Raw genomic sequence first — 25,846 nt, forward strand, 5'->3', positions numbered from 1 at the left:
GTGTCGTGCTTTTGTTAAAGTCATAACAACGTGAAATAAAACACGCAGCCCTATTCTGAATATATTCGAGTTTTTTGATCAAGTATTTCTGATGAGGAGACCAAACAAACGTGGCACATTCAAACTGAGGTTGAACAAATGTTAGAGAAGCTAGTTTACAAATGTCTTCAGTAGAATTTGGAACTTGTGTCTTATGTACCCTAATGATCTCGATGCACTGGTGCATATGTATGCAATGTGCGTTGACCACGAAAGAGTCGAAGTTAAGTTAACAACAAGATATTTATATTGAGAATCATGCAAAATAGCGATGTTATTTATGTGATAAAGAAACATAGATTTAGTATGCTTGAGGCTAAAAGAGACAGTTTTACATTTAGAATCGTTAAGCTTCATTAGCCAAGTCTTACATCAAAGAAAAATAAATTCAAGTGTGAGACAGCTGTTAAGCTTGAACGATTTATTTCGCAGGTCGCGCGCTGAAGAAGATGACGCTGGCCATGATGATGAATCTATACAGATGAAGAAGACGAAGGGGTAAAATAATGCTCACATAATTTCCCCCCCGCGTGGAAGCGGCCAACTTGGCCACTGGTTATGGCGGGAAACGCCGTATGAAAGGCCTTAAACGCGAAACATGCACCATCTCTGTGGCACGGCAGCGGCCGTCCAAAGGCGGAACAACGAGAGTGACACGATAGTTAACTGGCGAAGTCTGTTCCCGAACAATGTAGGGCCCGATAAAACGGGACTGAAATTTTTCGCACAATCCAGGAGCATGAACTGGGGTCCACAGTAACACTTCATCTCCAGGGTGGAAGGAAACAACACGGTGAAATGCATCATAGCGAATTTTGCGGTCTTGTTGACTGGCGTCGGTGTTGAGGCGGGCACGTTGGCGACACTGGGCAATGCGCGAAATGAACTGCTCACACACTGATGTGGATGAAGGCACGGGGACACCGAAGAAAGAAACGTCGAAGGTAGTGATCGGTTGGCGACCATACACAAGGAAAAAGGGTGAGTACCTCGTAGTGCGTTGGATGGCCATGTTGTACGCGAAAGTGACGAATGGTAGAATGACATCCCAATTAGTGTGGTCAGTGTTGATGTACATAGATATCATGTCCGACAGCGTGCGATGAAAGCGCTCTGTGAGACCATTAGCTTGAGGGTGGTAGCTGGAAGTCGTTTTATGGATGGTATTGGACGCACGGAGAACATCGCCGAGAAGTTTAGAGAGAAAGGTCCTGCCGCGGTCACTCAACAGGACACGTGAGGCTCGGTGCCGTAAAAATATGGCTTCCAAGAAAAAAGCCGCAGCCTCCTCTGTGGATTCCGAAGATAGTGCGGCTATTTGAGCATACCGTGTCAAGTGGTCTACAGCTGTGACGATCCATCGTTTACTGCCAGTGGTTAAGGGTAGCGGTCCATAGAGGTCGATACCAATGGCTGCGAAAAAAGTTTAAGGACACGGGACAGGTTGGAGCAGTCCAGCCGGAGGTGAGGTCAGTCGTATGCGGTATTGGCAGAGCGAACAGTAAGCCACGTATTTCGCTACGCTAGTTGCAAGTCCAGGCCAAGAGAAGCGGCTGCGAATTCGCTCGTAGGTTTTATGGAAACCAAAGTGACCGGCAGTGGGATCATCGTGAAAGGTTTCTAATATCTGGCCCCGAAGTGATCTGGAAATGACAGGAACCCAACGGTGTCCTTCGGGATGAAACACGTATCGGTATAATATCGAATTTTCGATATTGAAGTACTTCAACTGCCGATGGAGGCGAGCGTTACGTGGGCGAGATGATCCGCGAATACGCTCCATAACGGAGTGGCAGTAGGAGTCATTACGTTGGCTAGAGGCAAACGTATGAGAATGGCTGGAAGGGAGTCGAGAGCTGCGAGCGAAGGGAATGCAAGCAACGCAGCCTGTGGTTTCCTCACCGAAGGTGGTAAGCAAACAGTGTTTGAAGACAGTGGTAGGGGACGATGAGAGAGAGCATTGGCAACCTGATGTTTCTTTCCAGACTAGTAGGTGACGTAGAAGTCATATTCTTGTAAACGAAGTATCCAACGGCCAAGACGTCCTGCTAAATTCTTTAGCATCGCCAAGCAGCAAAGGCGTGGTGATCAGTAACAACCGTAAAGTGGCGGCCGTGCAGGTAAGGCCGAAATTTTTGGACGGACCAAACAATGGCGAGACACTCTTGCTCGGTAATCGTATAATTTTTCTCTGCAGCTGTTAGCATGCGACTTGCGTATGCAACCACACGTTCTTCAGAATTTTGCTGACGTTGCAGAAGAACAGCGCCGATACCGTGTTCGCTGGCGTCAGTATGTAGAAGAGTGGGTGCCGTGTTGTGGAAATGACAAAGCACAGGTTTGGACGTGAGGGCACGCTTGAGGGCGTCAAAAGCAGTTTGGCATTTGTCCGACCATACGTAGGGAGCTCCAGAAGGAAGGAGTTGATGGAGCGGCGCAACAATGGTGGAAAATTTACGTATGAAGCACCGGAAATCCGAAGCTAGGCCAAGGAAGCTATGCAAGTCTTTTCCGCGCTGAGGCCTGGGAAAGCGGAGGACAGCAGTAATCTTGTCGGGGTGGGGCCGAAGGCCATCCTTACTGACAAGGTGTCCAAGCGCTTTAATGGTTTTGCTGGCGAAGTGGCACTTTTTTGTATTCAGCTGAAGGCCAGCAGCTGAGAAGCATGTCAGGACTTCGTCGAGGCGCTGCAAGTGCTGATGGAAGGTCGACGAAAATATGATGATGTCGTCAAGGTAGCATAAGCAAGTCTTCCACTTTAGGCCCCGTAGTACGCTGTCAATCATCCGCTCAAATGTGGCGGGAGCATTACACAGGCCGAAAGGCGTTATGTTAAATTCATAAAGTCCATCGGGTGTGGCAAAGGCGGATTTCTCTTTGTCTGCTTCGTGCATGGGGATCTGACAATATTTGGAGCGTAGATCAAGGCAGGAGAAATACTCCGCGCCTTGTAATGAATCTAACACATGACCGATTCGGGGCAGTGGATATACATCTTTGCGGGTTATTTTGTTCAAGGCACAGTAGTCTACGCAAAATCGCACTGAGCCGTCTTTCTTACGCACCAAAACGACAGGTGACGACCAAGGGCTTGAGGACGGGCGGATTATGCTACATTTCAGCATGTCGGCAACGTGGGTATCGATGATCTGGCGTTAAGCGGAAGAAATGCGATATGGCCGTCGGCGCACGATGGAAGTTCCATCTGTGTGTATGCGATGAGCCGTCGCAGAAGTCTGTCTCAGAAGAGGAGAGTGGACGTCAAAGGAGTCTTTATGCTTGGATAACAACACCAGTAACTGCCCCAGCTCCTGTGGCGTTAGATCGGAGCTGATGGTACAGTGCAGTCAACTTATAACGATACCACATATAACGATATATCGGTTATAACGATGGGTCGACATGAGAGTGTCATTTTATGCATTAGGTTTATGGGAAAAAAAACATTTATAACGATGGATTATTCACCGCATATCGGATATAACGATCAAAATTTTGCCATCTGGATGGCGTTTTCTGTGCCAAATAATCGTAACATTTGCATTGCTTAGTTCCCTGAGACGAATGATGTCGAGATGAGGCGATGTTTACCTCCGTAAGTTCGTATCTGCCACCATTACCGTGCAGCACGTCTTGCCCCGACCGCGCACCGGAGAGTAGCTGAGTAGGCGCAGCGCGCCACAAGATTGCGCTAGCTGCTTCATGCGCGTTGACCAGTCACTCCGAAAGGGAGAGAACGAAAAAAAAAAAGCGACAAGCAAAGCGGTGCGGCGGCTGTCCCGCGTCTCTATCTCTCGCGATAGCAGGCTGACGCCACCGAAGCAGCGTGCAACAAAGTGCAAAGCTGTGTCGCTTGATACGGAGATGGATATTTTGCAGGACTCTCGTTGCGGCTTCAAGGTGAGTGCCCTTGTGAAGAAGTATGAGCTTGCCCAGTTAACGATATCAACCATCTTGAAAACTGGAAGCACCACGATTGTAAAGGCAGGAGCTATCAGAGGCCATGCCGATCAGCGGAAAAGGGTTAGAGATCCTTTGTAAGCCGATGTTGAAGAGGCGCTTTACCAGTGGTTCATCACCAACTGCTTCAAAAAGGGCGGCTTTGTGCGTAAGGACGAACTTCCCCAACCCACTGAGACCAACACGGTGGAAGCCGCTGACATAATCGAGCTCTGGGAGCTCGTTCCTAGTGGTGACATAGGTGGTGCGTCGAAGTAGGAGTTTTCAACTGCAGACAGTGCTGCCTCGTTCTGCGATGAGGTCACTGATGAGGCGATCGCCGAAGATCTGCTGTCTCGACAGACGACAAAGTTGTGCGACGGCGACGGCAACAGCGACAGTGACGAGATTGCCACTCACTTGTGCCATTCTTCCTTTTTGCCAAGAACAGCCATTGAATGGAACTGCCTTCCCGCCTCCACAGTCTCAATTTGTGACTCCACTAACTTCAAGATCACCATTCAAAGTGCCTTATAGTTTGCTAAGGTGGTTGCTTGGGCTAGTTGGTAATTCATGATCAAAAATAACGTACAGCGTGAAGGACAAGGACTGCGAGAGATGACAAAACACAGCACTGTGTTTTGTCATCTCTCGCAGTCCTTGTCCTTAGCGCTGTATGTTATTTTTGGTCTTGTAGTTTGATCTTCTATTATTTCCCTGTACTGCAATTATTAAATATTTTTACCACTCCTTTCTGTTGTGCCTACTAGGCCTTGAAAGTATGTAAAATAAATAAATAAATAAATAAATAAATAAACCGGCAACATTTACTACCCACAGACGAACCTTTCAACCCAGAGGTGTTTGGCAACGATGTCGGCGATGAGGCTAATCACCAGACCACTCCGCCTACATCAGTTTCTGACACAATGAGCGCCTCTGTTCCTTCTACAACGCAAGCTTCCACTCCTCCCCCGAGACGAACCTCCCCAGCGCCTGCAATACAACAGCAACTTTAATTAAATCACTTGAAGCAATTTTTTTTTTTTTTTTTTTTTTTTCAAGAGGAAAAAATGTATCGCGCTATGATAAGACATGCACTGGCATAAGCCGCGTTATGCTTGGCATTCGGCTTAAGGCGTGCCCTTTCTCTTCTTTCCCTTGCCAGTGTGGCTTGCCTGGGCTATATAATTGAGCACAAAATAAAGGCTGCTGCATTGTCGCCTTCCTGATGTCGTACTTGTCATTTCGTCATCCACGGAACGACGATACAACATGTAGCTACATGCCATTGTTAAATTATGATCCGACGTGTCAAAGACCGAGATAGCGCTTCGGAAAGTTTAAAAAAACACCAAGAATTAGACTCTGAGAAAACTTGAAAAAACAAAATGAGCGTACTTTTATAACAGAACACCAGAAAATATTTGAATATATACAAGTGCTATTGCATTAGTAGCCTCCAAGAATGTAGTCTGTCTGGATAGTGTCACTACGGTGATGCCTTCTGAGCACCCGCTGCAAGTTTTTAGCAGACGCATGCTCAGCAGACGTAGCCAGCTCGTTTGTTTCGGCAGCAGTGTCGTCAACGCGATCTAGTACTTCTGATTTTCAGTCAGTAGCAGGAGTTCCCGCTAATGCTTGAAGTTTTCCCTTGAGCTCCACTGTCAGTACGCCGCAAAAATTCTGGCTGCAAAATAGCAGCGTTGTGCCGAAATGTCGATGATACGCGGCCGTTGTCAGGAGCACTTCGGGGGATTAGGACTAACATGCCATCGAGATCTCCTGCATCACTCGACTGCTCGAGTGGGCTGTTATCAATCTCATCAGGAAGTGACACGGCGCAGCATTGTTTCTTGAAGTTGCACGCCAACTTCCTACTCCTTTTTTTTTTTCTATATTTGTACTTCATACTGAAATCCAGAGTTGAGGTCGGCATCGCTGATAGTGTGGAAAACCTCACTGGCACGCACGGCATCCGCGCAGCGGCCGCGGAGTGATGCAGATGACGTGAGTCTAGAAAATGGCGTGACTAGCTGAGGGTCACGTGCATTTTTCGACCAATTACAGCACCCATTGGGACTTCTTTTTGAGGCGGAATTTTTTCACTGCCAACGTGCGGACGGAGCCGGTGGTAGTGGGGGGAAAATGAAAACGAGAGACTGCTCTTTTAAACAATATATGGGTCGGCAGGACCGAACTACTGCGGGGACTGTCACGCGCCATGGAAAAAGCGCTTTTTTACAGAAACTTTGGCTCATATTTAGCCAACACTGGTGCCAAAAATTTATATTGCGGCTAAAATATTGGTTTAGAATGCACAAAATTTCACAAAGTGGTAGAATAATAGTTGGAAATTCCAGAAGTATCAATTTCAAAATAATGATTTTTTCGCGATTTTTTTGGTCCCTGCGCTTTTCTGCCTCTATGTTGTGGGGATGCGCAACTCTCACGCATCCCCTGATACGTTGTTTTCCCGCACAGCTCGCATGGCCTGGCGCCCGCGGCGGTCGGAGTAATTGAGGCGCAGTACGAGAGATGGCACGAGTGTTGCGCTGCTAACGCCGCCGACAGGCGGGGTGGGTTACTTGGGCACCGAAAGAAAGGCGCTTCCTCTTTGGTTCGGGACAGCAAGCAGTGCGGACGTGCCGTGCCACACGCGCGCCAAACCATGCTTCTGCGAGACCGTCTCGCGTGGCCGCCTTCGAACGCGCCACTGTTCGCGTGACCGTACATGCGAACGACCAGGCATTGGGATCCAGCATGGGACAAACATATTCGCTCGTTATCCGGTTGCGGTGAGTCGGACTTCTAGATTTGTCGCGCGTCCATCGGCATGTTTTCGAGGTAGCAACTCAGCTAGCAGGCATTGATCTATGAAAGGTGCAATAAATGCCCTTGTGATTGTTTGCTCTACTGTGTTGTTGTTCCTTTGTCCCAAGAGCACGGGAGGAGAACCCAACAATGTTGCCACCCTCTCCGTTTTCCATAAGTTCTTTCAATCTACACTTAATCATGAGCTTTAAATCACCGCTGCCACTTATATCTCATCACACTAGCCATGCATTACAGGTTCATTGTCCACGTGCCCACACCAGAACATTCGCTGCATCTCTTTTTTTTTTCCCAGAGCAGTCAGAGACTGAAACGGCCTTCCCTATAACATCGCTCTGGTCACCTGCCCTTTGACCTCTACAGCAAATGTAGCTAGATGTCTGATACCATGTGGTGATACCCACACACAGGGTCTTTGAGGAAATAAAATGAGAAAAGAAAAAGAATGACCTACAGGTCAGATTCTGGTGATCGCCCACTATGCTTGCCACTACAGTCGAACACGGATATATCGAACCCACATATATCGAATTATTGCCTGTATCGAACTCGTAAATTATCCCCTTGAAAATTCTGTGTTAAAGTATCGACATTCGTACGTTTATATCGAACGATATTGTTACCCGCCATTGGATATATAGAACGCCGCGCGATCTCGGCACTCGCTGCACCCGCGAGCTCCGCGCCTCCCACGAAATGCTCGGAAAATGTGAGAGCGAGAGGGAGGGAGGCTCAGACTGTACTCCCGCTGCGCACGCTCTCCGACTTGCGGAACTGCTTTTTTTTTATGCGAAGCATATTACGAGAGCTCAACCCAGCTCCTCAGGTGCGGCGGTGTCGCCTTCAATACCACGTGACGTCACGACAGAGGAGAAACGGGGCTCCAACTCGCGCCGTCGCTCGCGCCGTCGCGGCGGTATATATTTTTCTCTCTCCCAATGTCTCTCATCCTTCCCCCGCATAACCATAGTGATCGGCTCGGAGAAGAGGAAAGAAGGCGCCGGCGGCCTCCTCCTTTTGCCTTTTTTTTCTTGTTGCTTTTTCACGAGTTTTGCTCAGCCAACCACAGCTCGTGCCTTTCGTACGTCGCTGTCGCCCTCGGAGGTGGCCATCGCGAGTAGTTTGTAGGCGGAGGCTGCGCACGTGAATTCTTGTGTTTTGTGCGCGTTCTTGAGTTTCGTGTTCATTATTGTTTTGCGTGCGTCTCACGACACGTGTGACTGGATCGTGGTGAGCTGACGCGGAAGCAATGGCCACAGCAAGCACAAGCAGCGTCAAGAAGCGCAAGAACCTGGACTTTGCGACAAAGCTGAAAGCCATTCAGCGTGTTGAGGCGGGCGAGAAAAGTGCGACGGTGGCAGACGACTTCGGGATTCCTCGGAGCACTCTAAGCACCTTGTTAAAAAACAAGGCGGACATAAAGTCGAAAGCGGCGGAGCAATGAACGTCGGGAGCTTGTCGTGTGCGCGCTCCTGCCCACGAGAAAGTTGAAAAGGCCCTCTATGCGTGGTTTTTAGAGGTGCGGGCTAAAAACATTCCGGTGGATGGACCAATGCTAATGGCTAAAGCTAAATGGTTTGCCACTGCACTCGGTGATGACAACTTCGCCGACAATACAGGGTGGCTGCAGAGGTTTAAGAACCGCCATAAGATAGTTGGCAAAACCATTTCTGGGGAAAGCGCAGCCGTCATCAGCCAGGATATCCAGCAGTGGATTTCGAACGAATGGCCGGAAATTTGCGCGAAGTTTTCACCCCGCAGAAATCTTCAACGCCGACGAGACCGGGTTGTTTTGGCAGATGCTGCCAAGCAAGACGCTCGACGCGCGCCCCGCGCATTTCATTTGCAAGGCGAAGAAGCAGACCAACATAAGCGATTTTTTTTCACGCAAATAAAGCATTACGTTGCGTCGTGTGTGCGGAAATAGTTGTCATTCTTGAATGCGCCGATCGGTAGGTCATCGTCCGCCACAGGTAGTCTCTGGCCCTGTATTTTTTTATATCGAATTTTTAATATATCGAATTAATTCGTGATCCCCTTCGAGTTCGATATATCCGTGTTCGACTGTATTGTTGGGCTTCGAGTTTCATTTGTATTCCATGGGCACAGGTTTCCCCAATAAAGAGTAAGTTTTGTGATCCACAGTTTTCGCTCCCGTTTGGTTCTTCACCATCGCTACTATACGACAACAGACAAGTAATGCAAGTTTGATCAAAATGCGTCCGTGAATAAAAAAACAAACAAACACGTTTTTAGGCAGTATCCCCCACAATCACAATGTTTGGTGCCTGCAACTAAAGGACAATAGACCAATTTAATTCAGATGCTGCTCGAAACATCAAGGGGCTTGCAGCATGAAATGGGTCTCACCTGCAGAGATCCTCAGTCTCGCTCTCCAGGCCCTCGTGCAGGATCTCAGCTGCAAGCTGCTCTCGTGCCTGTTCCTCATCCTCTCGCGCCTGTCTCTTGGCCAGCAGCTTCTCCTGCAGACGTTGCTCTTCTGCACGGAGGTACTCTTCCCGGCAAGCCACCCTGAAATGTGTGCTCCCAACATTCAACATGCTGCACTGATGTCACGGAGAGCCTCCTTGAGAATAAACAAGGCACTACAATTAGGCTTCCTTACCTCACAGATACTGGCTTTCACACAACTTAAGATGGGCTAAAAAGGCCCAAGTGCAAATCATCTTTACTGGGCCTAACTGTGCGTACAGTCTGTGCAGGCGGTCAAGCTCTGATGCCATTTTTGCATGCCACTGCACCCAAAAACACTGCCATAAGTTTGCATACTGGTCTTACAAGGTTGTTATATTCCACTCTGCAATAAAGTGTGCATGAGGCTGACAGGCTGCTGTCTCAACAAAATTTTGAGGGAGCAGAAATGTAACATGGGAAGAACTCCATCAGGCTAAGTAGCTGTTCACTGTAACGGTTGTGGCGGTTACAAAAAGCAACTGTTATGAGCAGAAGCTGGAACAAGAGCTTGTAACACTACAATGCAGATATCATGTCTGCAGATATCATGTATCATGTCAATGCAGATAACTTTGTCTCGCCATGTGTTCTAAGGAAGAAATTCTTGTAGTCACTGACTAAACCTGTCAACTTAACGCTGGCACATAATAAAATCCATTTCCCAGGGTCCAACAGTTTCTGCTGTCTCACTTTGCAGTTGTACTGTCTTTTCATGGACAGCCACATGCCACTGTGTATGCACAGTGCGCATGCAAAGCTTTTCATGTTTCACGCACGCGTCACCGCTCAAAAACTGCCCAAAAAGTATACGGCTGTTCGACTACAATATTCCGTTCACATTTCGCACGAAACCCTTACGAGTTTTTCAGCACGTGACCCTACGAGTGGCAAAATGTCCAAGCCTGCACCCAAGGATCGCTTTACCTCCAAACATCACAGTACTATTGGTATGCCATAGAGGCATACTGCTCCATAGAGGCATACTGCTCAGTCTATCAGTCTCCTCTTTGGTTGTTTGCACAGTTGTTGACTAAGCATTGGCGAAAGTCATATTCAGGCACCCTGTGACTGCCCTGTAGCACTTTGCACATGTGTTCTTTGCAATGTATGTGTGCCATGACACCCACAGGCAACGCGCTGTACACGTGCCAGATGCATTTGTGTGGCAAGGTTCCGTCACTCTAGCTCCGGTGCTGCCTCAAACGTACATTGTCATTTTATGGGAAAACGCTCACACTTTTTTTCATCCCACAGCCTTACATGTGGTGTGACGTCAAAGCACGCATCTGAGGATGGCTTCATCTTGTAATGTACGCTTGCGGTGCACCAGACTCCAGCTGCTCGAGTTTCATGGTTATGTACCAGCAATGAGAAACGGGGGTAGCAAAGAAAAAGTCCTAGTTCCGCCCGAAAGGTGAAGCACCGATTGCTATAGCAAATTAGTATATAGCTAAACAAAGCGAGGATAGTAGACATACAGAGACAGCGCTGTCTCTGTGTGTCTGTTTCTTTCTACGGCCTTATTCAATCATGCTTACACATGCTATCATGAATTCAAATCAACCAGCCCGCCAACATGTTTTAACTAAATTAACAAGCACGGTGTCACATGCGCACAGGTAAACATGAACACATCTCACTCGATGAGCGCGGAAACTCGCTGTCAAAATGCTGGAGTGACGAATCGTGGCAGTAGCATGATCAAATTGACTTTCGTGCATATCTCGCTTCAATGCGAACGAAACGTCAAAAGCACAGCGAATACAAAGGTACCGGCACTACGCGCACTTTGCAAACATTGCAGATCACTTTGAAGATGAGGCCTGTGCAGGCATGCACTTTGGCCCTGTCTCGTATCGCTTTCAAGGTATGGCACCTGCACAGCTGCGCCATAAGCAGCAGGCACCGGAGAAGAACGCCCCACTCCCTTGCCTCAGCCGTGAGCCTCAGCCACGAGCCTCAGCCGCGAGCCTCCAGCCCGCCTTTCTCACTTGCACACACAAGTTTGAGCTGCGTTCGCGGACTCTTCCCTGCGTGCTTTCACTCGCACATACAGTGTACAGCAACGGTTCTATCGCCCTTGGACTTAATGCGGAATCACGGAGATGGTGATGGCAGAAACGTGCCTGGAGTGTCCGTATATTTGCTATTGCAATGAAACTAAAACAAAGGTTTGCCAAGGTTGTTGCATGTGGTGGCAGTTACGTTGATTATTAAAAGCAGATGCACATTTATCCACTTTTCTCTCATGTATGAGCACCCACAATGTCCAGGCCCAAACTTACTTCCAAGATATGTGGCCTTGATACAAAAATATGTGATAATATATCAATTTCTGTCTGCTTTAGATGTCCAAATAAATGCTATTTACAATATCGCTACTTGAAATAACAATAAATATGAAGTAAATTGATCTTTACTGCTGGATTAAAAAGTAGTAGGCTTAATGCCTCAACTAAAAAGAAATCTTAATTTTTGTGGAAACAATGGTTGCAAGAAAACTGATGGCCTAATTAAAAAAAAGATTGCTCTTAGCAGCTGGTACTCGATACAGGGATGCATTTTCCTTCCCTATGCCACAAACTTGAACAAGATCAGTTCACTAGATGCCAAGCGAAGCATTTTCTTAGTCGCACCATTTCAGTGCAGGCTTCCAAGATGCCAACTGTGGCACCTGGTGGTGCACAATACAGCAGAGAGAATGCTCACTTGGAGAGCTGGTGTGTCTCTTCCTCGAGCAGGGCCGTGGCTGTCAGCTCGGCCACCTTGGTGAGCACAAGGTCTTGCCCCAGGGCCTCCAGCTCCTGGTGCACCACACCCTCGACCAGCGCATGCAGTACTTCCTCGATCACCTGCCCAAACGCAGCAGGAGGTGTGCTCCCATTAATTTCCATCAAGCAATGGCAGCAACAACAACAAGAACGTGAGAACTGCAAGAAAGCCCAGCAGTGCAATTTGCACTTGACATCTGAGAAGACACAGGCTTTACTTGGCCAACTACAGCACTCCCTATTTTCCATCGCAGAATGGCTTATACGACGGAGGAAAAAAAAAGTTTTCACAGTCACTTTAGCACTATGTCAAAGAGGATGAAGGTGAAAGTATATGCGCTCATGAGACATTTATCAAATTACTTGACATTCTCATTCGAATGCGTTGTTACTTCCTATTACTCATTTTCTCGTCCTTTACTGTGAAAGCATTATACAGCTCATGAGGCAGAAAATCCGGCAAAATTTAAAGGTCGAGCATTCGACTCCCACCATAGATCATTGGGTTTGAGCACCTTAATTAAATGTGGCTTATTTTCCTTGGCTCTAATTACCCCAAAATGTCCTGGGTTCGACTCCCACCAATGGTTGTAGGTTCGACTCTGATGAAATCTGGTGCCACCGAATTTTGGTTCCGTTACTCTGAACGATCAATTTTTTTACCCGTGCACCATCAAAGGTTTTTGGCTCACTAAAAGAAACAGACAGTTGATGCCAGAAGGAGGAGGATAAAGGACATGCCTGGCGTCAAGGTAACTTGCCTCCAGGCACGTCATGAACCTTCTTCAGTCGAGATTATTTTCAAAACAGGAAATGCATCAAGACTGGCCCTTCAAAGCTGCAATGCCACAGGTGGCATTGCAGCCTTGCAACACTTTTCGCAGCAGGTATTACACCACAGAGAAAAAAACGAGAAGAAAGGGGGTTAACCGAGGGGCCCGATTTTTATGAGTCATATCATAAGATGCCAACAAACTGACACCAAGGACAACATAGGGGAAATTACTTGTGCTTAATAAATGAAACAAAGAAACAATAAATTAATGGAAATGAAAGTGGATGAAAAACCAAATTGCCACAGGTGGGGAACGATCCCACAACCTTCGCATACGTGTATGATGCTCTACTAGTTGAGCTACCGCAGCGCCGTTTCCCCATCCACTTTCATTTCCTTTAATTTATCATTTCTTTATTTCATTTATTAAGCCCAAGTAATTTCCCCTATGTTGTCCTTAGTGTCAGTGTTTGTTGGCTTCTTGTGAAATGAACCACAGAGAAAAGGAATACGTCAGTGTATGTGTTTCTCATCGCATGGTGAGAACTCACTCTGCCAAACGCACCTCTCACATATGGCCACACTTGCCCACATGGCCCATAGCATCGCACAGCAGAGCTAACCTTTAAACAGGCCCAACAGCATATCTCATCAGATCCACTGTGAAGCAGCCGCCCATGTTTTTCACCTAAAATATGTGTGTTTTGGAAAATGCTTTGACTAAGGTAAAATGAAAGGTTATAATTCTTAGGATTTATTTGAGCATGCTGTAGAAACCAAGTCTTTCTTCAACTTTAGTTCAGGGACTGATATACTGTGTTGTTGTCGTTAAAAAAAATTCTGGATGGCACGTAAGCAATGCTTTCCGAGCCCCGCATTTTTTCTAGGCTCCAACCTGAACAGCCTTCAAACTTTACCTGTCAAAGGACACCATCTGGTGTACTCTTATAATTCCAACATGCTAGCTGCATTACTTGACCGTACAGTCTACTCACTAGGCCGTAAAGAAGCACCAATGCATTTCAATGTTGTTAGATCAAACTTGTATTTGTTTTGTTTTGCCACACACATCAGAACAGTAGTTGGGATGGCCAAATGTCGTAGACATGGCAGATCTGCCAAGTTGGACTACAGCACAGAAGCATCAAGTTACAAATACATTGTATAAAAATTTACGCAAGTATATATTAGGCAAACAAAAATCACATGAGTGCACGCACAAGGCCCTCCCCCCTTTTTTTGTTTTGCTTTACAGTTTTGTTGTATTCACATAGGCAGGCTTCTGCAAACTTGGGCCTGCGGGCTGGAAGCCCTTGTGGCCTACGGCTGTCCTATTGATGGCACGCAGCTGGCAGCCAGACCGTTTTTCCCTGAAAGCCTCGGTGGCGCTTCTGCCTGTTTTATATACACTCAAACCTCAATATATCGAACATGGATAGATCGAATTATTGGGTATATCGAACACTTTCTATATCACCTGGAAAATGGCATGCATGTTTTATTTTTTATTTCAAACGGGGTCGGACGTAAAATTGACATATCGAATTCCGCCACCCCAGACCACGTGCGCTCTTTCACAAGGCGGTGAGCTTTCCTGCGACACCCTCAAAGAGGTGGCATGATGAGCGTTTCAGACTGCTGCGCACTGTAGCTGCACACATCATTCGCGCCGAGGGTGCCATGTGAACGTGGTGGCGTATGCACGCGGCGGTTTGGCTAGTTTGACGTCAACAACTCATTGCATTTGTCGCACTGACTCCTCGGCGCAGCGCTCTGCGCCTGCCGCGCCTCGCAAGGACTGGCGGTTTGCATCCATAATGACGTGCGACGGCGCACGCTCACTGGGCTCACTCATAGACGCCTTGGCAGACGCCACTCAAGACTTTCTTATTGCCACTGTTTTAAAATGCTTCGACTGACGGACGTGGAGATCGTAGCAAAAGTAGCGGCCAAACGAAGACGCTGCCGAGGCTGATCCCGCAAGCGCTGATGTTGCCCCGCTCCCGACTTCAATTGAGGCTGTAACACATTGTAGCTGCTTTGGCCACACTACTACTTTTACGCCGCTACTGCGGCGCAACAGAGGGCACCGGCCTATCGCTTGTGGATCGTTTAGACTATGTTGAGGACTCCATGTTTAAGCCTGGGGCTGTCAATAAAAAGGAGGCTACCGTGTTTCAGTACTTTCATCCAAATAAATAGCTACTTGGTGTAAGGCTTCAAGTGAGTATTTACTGCGCCACGATTGAGGCACGATCGGCGATCGTTGCACGGCGCATGCGTTCGGCTCAATCAATGCACAGAATTCGTCACCTGCACGAAGTTGGCGCAGCCTAGGCTAATTGCGCATGGTGCTACCGAACGCGCCCTCCAAACCACGACCCCCGTTTGCACCCTTGGTTAACACTGATTGATTTGCAGAATATTCTGAGGTGTTTTTTACCTGATTTTACATATAGAATTTTGGCTATATGGAACTATCTCGGGATCACTGTGCTGTTCGATATATCGAGGTTTGACTGCATGTGTGTGTGTGTGTGTGTGTGTATATATTGTGGAGATACGAGACTCTCACGTGTCCCCTGATATCTTGTTTTTCCGCACAGCTCCTGCAGTGCGGCTTCGCCCTTGTGACCTGGCGGTCAAAGTGGTACAAGCGCAGTGCGAGAGATGGTGCGAGTGTCGCGCTGCTAACGCCGCCGACATGCGGGGTTACTTGGGCGCCGAAAGACAAGGCGCTCCTTCTTTGGTTCGGGACAGCAAGCAGTACGGATGTGCCGTGCCGCGCGTGCGCCGATCCATGCTTCTGCGAGACCGTCTCGCGTGGCCGCCTTTGAATGCACCACCGTTCGCGTGACCATACACGCGAATGACTAGGCGTTGGGATCCAGCATGGGGCGAACACATTCGCTCGCTATCCGGTCGCGGTGAGTCGGACTTCTAGATTTGTCGCGCGCCCATCGGCATGTTTTGTGGATAGCAACTCGGCTAGCAGGCATTGATCTATGAAAGGTGCAATAAATGCCCTTGTGATTGTTTGCACTACTGTGTTGTCGTTGCTTTGTCCCAAGAGCACACGATGTGAGAACGCCACAATATATATATATATATATGCATGTATAAATACAGGATGACCATTTTTAAGTTCTACAGAAGTTTTAAACTATCGCCTGTGGCAGATGGCATAATTCTTGTCCTTGAGCTTGATTATTCGAAGAAACTGACTTTACTAGCATGAGAAATCTAAACACATATTCAAATAATTAACAAAAATTTAGTAATTAGCTTCTCAATAATTTACTTTACAGCACACACTGCAATTTAAGAATTACAGCCAGTGAGCTTGCAAGACATCCACTTGAATTAATTTCCAGAATGACACCACTTTCAAAAGTGTGGAACAAAATACATGGGTGTTCTAGTTACTTCTGTGGTTCAATGCATAAAAGAGCATTTTGCTAAAAAAGTAAGTGGAACAACAGTGCATTTTTAAGGAAGTTTGATGGTGTGTCGTATCTCCGAACTGGCGTCAATCTGGAAATTCATTACAAGTGGATACGCCTCGCAAACTTGCCTGCTATAAATAGTAAATTGCAATATGCCCTGTAAAGTAATTAATTAAACACATAATTAGTGGAGTTTTGTTAATTAGTTGAATGTGTTTCAATTTCTCATTTAAGTAATGTCTGCCTCTTATAATAATCCAACTCAAGGACTAGGATCACGTTATCTACAACAAGCTATTTTTAAACATTCCATAAAACTTAAAAATGACCACCCTGCATATATTAGACGGGAAAAGATCTTAAGGAGGGGTGGTTGCAGGCTCTAAAGTCCAGGGTACCACCGGCCATTGCCACTTGCCTGACGTGGCTAATTAAGGACTTTTATCCTGCCAGGCTGGAGTGGGTAAGCTGTGCCTCCCACTGCTCCATCGTACTATTACTGTTAGTTGCGAGTTCATGCCACCTCGTCCAAGCAGCAGTGACGAATCAGTAGAGCCTCGTGCTACAATTCCGTGAGGGGCATGCGATGCTCCCATTGGCCAGTCCAGGACGCCGCACCAAAAACATGCGCCATCTAGGTATGCTCGGCCTCTTTTGGAAGTTTTTTGCCCCGCAAAAGTAAAGCACGTAGATAGTTGTATAGTGTGATGCTCATTCCTGCCTTCCTCAGTCGGCCCAAGTCAAGAAACCCAATGTAAAGCTTTTAGTCAAGAGCAGAGACGGTGCTCTAATTCTGGGCGCACCACCAAAGTCTCTAGCGGCGACATCACAGAGGAGCGCCAGCCCATGGAAGATTTTGACAAGGCAAGGTTCTGACTTGTGTGGCACAAGCCCGACCTCAAATTCAATGTTGCTCAGAGGAACCTGAATGGCGTCGCATAAACTCTCCCTCTGCCATGATGCGAGGCAAATGAGGGTGAGTAACAATGATTGTACACAACACACCGTTAATTTTGTACTTTAGCAAGCAGTGCGAATAATGGGACATAGAAAAGAGGCACATGACACAGCGCAGCCGCTTATAAGAGCCGCTTATGTGCAGCCGCTTATAAGAGATGATTAATGATTAGCAAAGTAATGATTGATTAGTGATTGGATTAAGATGAATTCGGGTGTATTAAAGAGGATTATGGTGGATTAAAGTCGATGAAGCTGCATTAGGGTGAATGAAGGTGGATTAGAGTGCATTAAGGAGGGCTAGGTTGCATTAAGGTGGATGAAGGTGCGCCGAGCTGCATTAAGGACGATTATAGTGGATTAGGGTGGAATAAAGTGCATGAAGAAGGATAAGGGTGGGTTAAGAAAGATTAAGGTGCATTAAGGAGGATTATGGTGGGCTAGGGTGAACTAAAGTGAATGAAAAAAAAAATTAAATTATGGGGTTTTACGTGCCAAAACCACTTTCTGATTATGAGGCACGCCGTAGTGGAGGACTCCGGAAATTTCGACCACCTGGGGATCTTTAACGTACACCTAAATCTAAGTACACAGGTGTTTTCGCATTTCGCCCCCATCGAAATGCGGCCGCTGTGGCCGGGATTAAAGTGAATGAAGGAGGATTAGGGTGGACTAAGGTAGATCAATGTGGATTCGGGTGGATTAAGGTGAATGAGGAAGCATTAGGGTTGATTAAGGAGGATTAAAGTACATTAAGGAGGGTTAGAGTAGATTAATGTCGATGAAGGTGGATTAGGGTGCATTAAGGAGGACTTTCATGGATTATGGTGGATTAAAGTGAATGAAGGTAGATTAAGGTCGATGAATGTGGATTCGGTGGATTAATGTGCATTAGGAGGATTATGGTAGACTAACCGGCCTTAATACTCAATGAACCCTAATTCACCTTAGTCCACCCTAATCCACCTTAATGCTCCTTCATCCACCTTAATACAACATAATCAACCTACATCGCCTCTAATGCACCTTAGCCTACCCTATACGGTCTTAATCCTCCTTTATCAAACTAATCCATCATAATCCGCCTTCATCCAGCTTAATCCTTATTCATGCACCTTAATCCAACTTAATCCTGCTTAATAGTCCCAATATACCTTAATACACCCTAGTCCACCTCTACCAAACCTAATCCAGCTCCATGGTCCCTAATCCACCTTAATCTGCCCTAATCCATCCTAATTGGTCTTAATCCTCCTTTATCAACCTTAGTTCACTTTAATCCACATTCATCGACCTTAATCGTCTATTATCCACCTTAATCCTCTCTAATCCTTGTTCATGCACCCTAATCCACCCTTCACCTTAATCCACCATAATCCACCTTGATCCTCCGCCACCCACTTTAATCTTTATTCATGCATCTTAATCCTTCTTAATTAACTCTAATCAATCTTAATCTTCCCTAATCCACCTTATGTCAATCCCTAGTGATTCATTAACTTGGGTAATCATTCTCTTATACAGGGGTGGACATGCTTTGGGTCACTTCTGGCCTTCCTTGGGTCACGTGATACTTCCAGTTTACAACGCGACCTTGAAACAGATATCTAAATGCTTTCCAATTAAAACTTAAAAAAAACTCAGTGTTGACTAGTTAACGCTCATCACCTGCAATACCACGGGTATACTTGCCACTAATTTTTTCAGGGCGCAAAGCAGAATCTATAATGCTGCACTTCCGACTGAATAACAACAGTTAGCGACGTGCGAGTTGATGGAGCCGCCCCAGAATATTAAACATACTGAGGACAACCGCAACAAAAACGCTGGTGAGCAGGCCAGAAGAATGAAAAAAGAAAAAAAATGCAGCATTACGGGATGCTTTGCTACGAGCTATAAGAAAGACGCCTCAACTCGCAAACAACGCTGTTCTTTGTCGGAACATAGTTCTTTCGGCCAATGTCATGCAGCCACTGCTTCCTGCGCAAGCTGTCATGCATTCCTTGTGGTACACTTAGAAAAATTTACACCCTTTGGGGCTAATCTTGTCCCACAACGACAATCGTCATCCGCGTTGCCCGCATTTACTTTCGTTAACGCTGCGAGCCTGGTACTTCCCAGTCACGATCCACATGCGCGTTATCAGTGTGACGCAGCATTCTCGACAGGAAAGTAGCGAGCGCCGAGTTTTCAGGAAAGCAAACACAAGCAAGGCTGATGACGATTATTGTTGTGGGACAAATATACACCCCAAAGGGTGCAACTGTTTTAAGAGTGATATATCATAAAAACGGCATAACCATCTTCAGGCTTCTTGCTGCAGTTATATGCGCAACAGCCCGGCATAGCACTAGCACATAGAGCAGGAAACACAGCGTAGAACATTCGCTACGCCGAGCTTAAGCGCCGAGCCAGCCGTGCTCAGGAGGAAAATGGCGCGAACGAAAAAGAAAAGCACAAGCAATACTCGAGATCCGCGCATTTCCAAGGCAACGGCAGGGAGACCAATCGTTGTGCAGAAAAACGGGGGCAAAACTGGTTGCCATGGGGGAACGCGCAAGGGCGAGGAGGAGGCGAGGAGGTCGCGCGGCGGCGGCAGAGTTCAAAGAGCGTCGCTACTTTCAAATTATCAAGGGACTTTATTACCCGCATGCGCCATCTCTCGTAATGCGCTGCAACCCGACCGATCGCCGTCGGCACTAAGCTACGCAGTGAAGCCGGATTGCAGGAGATGTGAGACATGCAGGGAAAACAACATATCATGGGATGTGTGAGAATCGCACATCCCCACATCTAATCACTGGTCGCGTTAGCAAGATTGAACCAAAAATAATGGCAACAGAAATGATTTTGGGACGGATGGTTTAAAGGCCTGTAAATATTCATTCTACGCCACAGAAATCTGCGACGGTTATGGTCCTCAAAGTCACTGCCAAGTCTCATACGATCGTCGATGAACTGCACGAGTTCTGGGATTTAGAAAGCATTGGAATCATGGAGAAACCAATAAGAAAGCTGAGCGATGACTGTGTGCTACAATATGTCAGAGAAACCATGGCTGAAGGCAGGAAGCTATCAAGTGTGGATAGGAGGACTAACACTGGGTGACAACAAGCAAACTGCAGAAAAGAGGCTTATGCAGGTGACTAAAGAATTAAGCAAGGAATGCAATGAACCATACTGAGTGGATCTGCAGGCCTACGACAAGTATTTCGAGAGAGAAGTAGCAGAATGCGTCGAAGAAACTGCAGGATCGGACATATAGAACAAACTTGTCTAATATATGCCGCACCAGGCAATGATCAAGAGAGAAAGAGACAAACATACGCATTGTTTTTAATGCACTGCAAAGCCATAACTCAGAAAAATCCCTCAATGACAACTAGGAAAATGGATCCAACCTGACCCTGGCATCACAGGTTCGCTGATTAACTTCTGACAGCACAGGATTGCCATGTCAGTGGACGTGGAAAATGCATTTCTGCAGATAGCAATACACTAACGTTACTGAGACGCACTGTGCTTTCTGTGGCGAGAAGAGGAAACGGCTGACGAGGGTAACTCTCGGCATAACACCAAGTAGCTTTCTTCCAGCGGCCTTAATTCATCGACAGTTGGATGACTTCGAAGAGCAATAACCCCGTAGTTGTCGCACAACTCTGGAAAGAAAGACATTTTGCTCAGAGTGGACGAACATTCTCAAGCTGGTGAATTGTACAAAGAAGCAAGAGCCATTTTTCGTAAAGCGGAGATGAATTTGAGAAAATGGACTTCAAATGATGCCAAACTACCAAATCTACTAGATGAAGAAGAGGAAGAGCTGTATAGACCATTCGGAACAGAGGGACAAATCATGGTTTTAGGACTGAAACGCAAATTCATTGAAGACATGCCAAGTATTCCAGACACTACGTGGCGAGAGCACATTGATAGGAGACAACTTTCGAAACGACAGATTCTGCAAGCTACAGCGAGGCTATATGACCCTATAGGTTGTTTTTACACCATTCTCGATTAGTGTGACATTACTGCTACAAAAGATTCGGATATAAAGACCAAAACGGGATGGCCCACTACCAAGCCAGGAATAATTAGCATGGAAAGAGTGGGCAGAATAGCTTCAGCATTTGGATAATTTTACTGTAAACAGATGATATGACTACAACAGGCAAGCTGAAATGAAAGTGTCAACTATACATGTTTTCTCAGATGCAAGTCCAATGGCGTACCGAGGAGCAGCATACATAGTAACAGAATACTCAGATGGAAGCAAAATAGTCAATTTACTCATCACGAAAGGTAGAGTCGCTCTAGAGTCTGCTAGTTACATAACTGATAATTTCATCAGGAAAGTAATCACCGTAAAATTCTGCACTGACTCAAAATGTGCTCTGTAGGATCAGGTCAAGTAAGACAAAAGAACTATTTATTCCTAATCACACAGAAGAAATCAAGTGCAAATACAACGAGAATTGTGGGATTCTCACCTGTGCTCATGGGACAAAGGAACGGCAACACAGTAGTGCAAACAATCACAAAGGCATTTATTGCACCTTTCATAGATCAATGCCTGCTAGCCGAGTTGCTATCCACAAAACATGCCGATGGGCGCGCGACAAATTGTGGAAGTCCGACTCACCACGACCGGATAACGAGCGAATATGTTCGCCCCATGCTGGACACCAACGCCTGGTCGTTCGCGCGTACGGTCATGCGAACGGTGGCGCATCCAAACGAGTCCTTACGAAGCGGTCTCGCAGAAGCATGGATAACCGCATGCGTGGGATGTAAGCGATGCTTGCCAAGCCCGAGCCAAAGAGGAAGAGCCTTCTCCTTTCCGCGCCCAAGTAACCCCGCTGTTAGGTGGCGTCAGCAGAGCCACACTCACGCCATCTCTCGCAATGCGCTTCAACCACGCCGACTCCTGCAGGCATCAAGCCATGCGACAAAGCCGGATTACAGGAGATAGGAGCTATGTGGGAAAACAACATATCAGGGGACACGTGAGAGTCTCGCATCTCCACAGAGTCAATAGAGTTATGTTAAAAAGTAAGAAAAACTTGCAGATTTGATGACAAGGGGGTTGAGCAGTGACTAATGGTGGAAGGGCCCAACAGGGATCGAGAGCAAAAAACAAAGGCCTGATTAAGAAATCATACTAGATTTGGACGATGAAGGCAAAGAAGAGACTGTTGCAAGGATGACTACCACCATTAGTCAGCAAAAGATAATAGACCTTAACAGGTTCGGATCGTGCAAACAGGAACTACAAGTTGCAGTGTGGGCGATGTGTTACATCGTAAATCTCAGAAGGGAAGAAACAGGTTTGCCAACAGAAGAAGAGCTGGACACGTGAGGTTTGGTGCCTACAAAAGACAGGAGCAGAAGACGTTAGAAAAAATAAACAAGATGAACCTATACATCACGAACATCACAGACGATCATGGCGTCATAAGAGTGCAAGGGAGGCTGCAATGCAGCGATTTCAGCTTTGATGAAAAACATCCTATTTTATTGGTGAGAGAGAGTTGCTTGTCAGGACTCTTAGTAGTTCACGTGCATCAAATAATCGTGAACAGTGAAGCTTTCTGAACATTGATGCATCTAAGGACAGACTTTTGGATTGTGTGTGGCCGACAGACAGTTACTGAGGTACATTATAAAGAGATATCATAAGAAGCCAACAAACAAAGGCACCAAGGACAGCACAGGGGGAATTACATGTAATTCTTAATTTAATTGAAGAAATGATAAATTAATGAGAATGAAAGTGGGCGAAAAAATTTGGAGGTTGCTTAAGCTTCATCTTTAACCCTTTCAGGGTCGATTCGTTTCGCCATATGCGACCGCTCAGGGTCGATTTTTTTTTTTTTTTTTATTACAGATTCCAATTCTTCTGAGAGATCTATATCGAAAAAAATTTACAGTAATTCATCTGGGGTGACCGTGAAGTGAGAAAAAGATATTTTGCGTTGGTACGTATGTACTTTTTATTCATGAATAACAACAATAAAAAAAGGAAATAAACTTATAAGAATTAAACATTTTATGCGTTGTTCAAGGTTCAAAGTTTATAATATGTGCACAAGAGAATCTTTCGCAAGTCTGAAACGTTTCTGCTCTTACACTAATATTTACATCCATAGCGTAATCGAACTGCGTAGGTGAGAGCACTAAAAGAACTGTGTGGTTGTGTGCCCGTCAAAAAAGCAAAACGTGCGACAAATTTTCGCTAATCTTCATCTTATGCCAACCAGAGGCAATTAGATATCGCGAGTCTCCCCCCAAAAAAAAGAAAAGAAACGGAAACGCATACACGGTGCATTCCTTCCTAAGCTCACCCCTGTGAGCACTAAACAAGCGAGAAACAGGTGGCTGCCCTTTGAGCGATTAGTAACGAGCCAGCCATCAGTTTTTTGAGCACAACAAGCCGAAATTGCCCGCAGAACAAAACCCAAACCGCTGCCCACCTGCACACGTGCCAATGCATGAGCGGTAGTACATAGACATGCCAGAAAAAAATTCCCTGTATTCCCACATAGTGGCAGCACATGCCAGGAAAGAAAGAATTAGGAAATTCGTGCGCTTTTTAAACCTAAAGATGGCGCCATAAATATACAGTATCAACCATTTTGGACTTGTTCGCGGCACCGTATATTTATGCCATTGACCCCGAAAGGGCTGAGAGTGGAACGCAATAGATTTCAAAGATCCCCGACGGCTTGTCGTGCTTGGCCGCTTTAGCCCTAATGTCCCCCTTATTCTTCAAGATCGTGCTGAGAGTGCTCCTTGGAATCTTGCATGCTGCGGGGACATCCGACTTCTCACCGTGTTTGACCCGATTTATGATTCCAAGCTTCACGACGAAAGGGGAATTCTGCCGCTCCATCACGGCAACACTGCGGGAGAAGGCCCACAAGGTGCAAGCACAATGAACCAGAGAAGCCGCAAGAGCAAGAGAACTTTCGCCATCTTGTGCGACAAGGGCACAAGAGCCTCTGATTGGTTGTCTGAGCACGCGCTGTGGGCGGGCCAGGGTCATTTTCTTTTTTCAGGGGGGGGGGGGGGTGCCGACGGCTCGTCCGAGGCAGCGCGGTCACGGTAGGGAGAGTGGTTGGATCGAGCCGTGCCACCGGGCCGCAAGAGAAAGCCAACTTCTCGGGGCACCTTTTCGCCGCTTGACGTTCGATATATCGGGAGTTGCTGCTATCTTTGCTCGATGCTATATATACTCATTGTAACTATACCGTGTCCAGAAATTGTTCGATATATAGAATAATTTGATTTAACTCTTTCCTTACCGCGCCATAGAGCATCAATCACTATGGATCGATGGTTTTGAATGCCCCGCCAAAAATAAAACTCCGCGCTTACAGATGTGTGGCGCCATCTGGCCAGTAATAGAAGAACTACTGTGCACTTTCTATGTTTTTTTTTTTTTTTTGCGTTTTAGCGCGAAGGCACCTGTGAGAAAAAAAAGGCAGCGGTGAAGGTAGCGCGGAGTTTTCGCAACATGCCGCCGAAAACGCGTCACGCGCCGCTGAAAAAGAAGTCTTCTCAAAGTGATTCCGCTGCTTCTGATGCTAATATTATCGATATGAGCAGTATTGAGGAGTCAGTAGAGGACATTGGATCATCGGATTTCGACTACGACAGTGATGATTCGTCTACGCAGCCAAGACCTTCAACTAGCGTGGCAAGGTAAGCATAGTTTCGAATGTCAGTGTTGTTGTTATACGATGCGCGTGCTTTGTAAATGATGACACCTGTTTACGTTTTTCTTTTAGGGTGTCAACTACATACGGAGGAAGTGCACGTGTTGCTCGCCTAACCTGTTCCAATCGGCATAAAGGCGGTTCCAATGACGACCGTCATTGGAACGAAGCCTTCGATTACATTACATTAGGAAGAGATTAAGTGCCTTAACAGCTATCTCTCACGTAGACCGGCACATGTACCCGACTGATTCATGGTGATACCATTCCAGAGCTTGCGCAGATGAGTTTTGTGTCTTCTTTCTTCTTTTTGCCTCAGTGCTCCCTACAGCTGATAGTCGGCGTTCATGTTGTCCACTTCTCTTGTGTCCTGTCTGCACGCCTCACCTTTTTGCATAATGAATCCTGACCAACTAGCTCAGCTTTCTGTCATTCTATACAAGGTCCTTCAGAGTGGCAATGTACTCATTTGTCATTGCAGAACTTATAGGCGCAGGTGGAAGAACGTCTCCATCATGACTGTCCTCATCCGAGGATGGTGCCTCAGGTTTTTCACACTTCACAGATGAATGCGTTGTCATCAAGCTCTTCTGTTACCCACACTGCAATGCTGGCCACCAGAAAGTCATCAAGGTTGTCTGTATTACTCGCAAGTCTAGCCTTTAAGGCATCCTCTCGTGCTTGCCATACATACTCTCAGGCATTGGGAAGGACAGCGTCCTCGACTGATGCCTGCGAAGCCAATGGACTGACAAAGCCAGCCTTTCTGAAACAGTTTTGCATAGTTTTGCATGTCACATCCATCCATCCTACTTTGAGCATCTGAAATGCCATCCACAAATCAATCTTGAGAATCTTGTTTTGACGGATGACGATGAGAATAAGAAGCCTCTT

The 25,846-nt window shown here is 46.5% G+C and overlaps 1 protein-coding gene and 1 long non-coding RNA gene across 2 annotated transcripts in view; one reads left to right on the forward strand and one right to left on the reverse strand.

The window, feature by feature from the left end:
* Positions 1 to 25,846, reverse strand: part of xmas (RRM_XMAS2 and SAC3_GANP domain-containing protein xmas) — a 388,469-nt gene that overhangs the window by 218,613 nt on the left and 144,010 nt on the right. The window contains exons 14-15 of the mRNA XM_050172352.2: positions 11,998 to 12,140; positions 9,184 to 9,345 (exon numbers count right to left, since the gene is read on the reverse strand). Of these exons, the coding sequence (XP_050028309.1) occupies positions 9,184 to 9,345; positions 11,998 to 12,140 (305 nt within the window). The remainder of the gene's footprint in view (positions 1 to 9,183; positions 9,346 to 11,997; positions 12,141 to 25,846) is intronic.
* LOC140219043 (uncharacterized) lies at positions 472 to 5,200 on the forward strand. Its single transcript, XR_011895335.1, has 2 exons — positions 472 to 537; positions 4,819 to 5,200. It is a non-coding gene; the product is annotated as an uncharacterized lncRNA (long non-coding RNA).

The sequence above is a fragment of the Dermacentor andersoni genome, chromosome 6 (genome assembly GCF_023375885.2).
Source record: "Dermacentor andersoni chromosome 6, qqDerAnde1_hic_scaffold, whole genome shotgun sequence".
Classification (NCBI taxonomy): Eukaryota; Metazoa; Arthropoda; class Arachnida; order Ixodida; family Ixodidae; genus Dermacentor; species Dermacentor andersoni.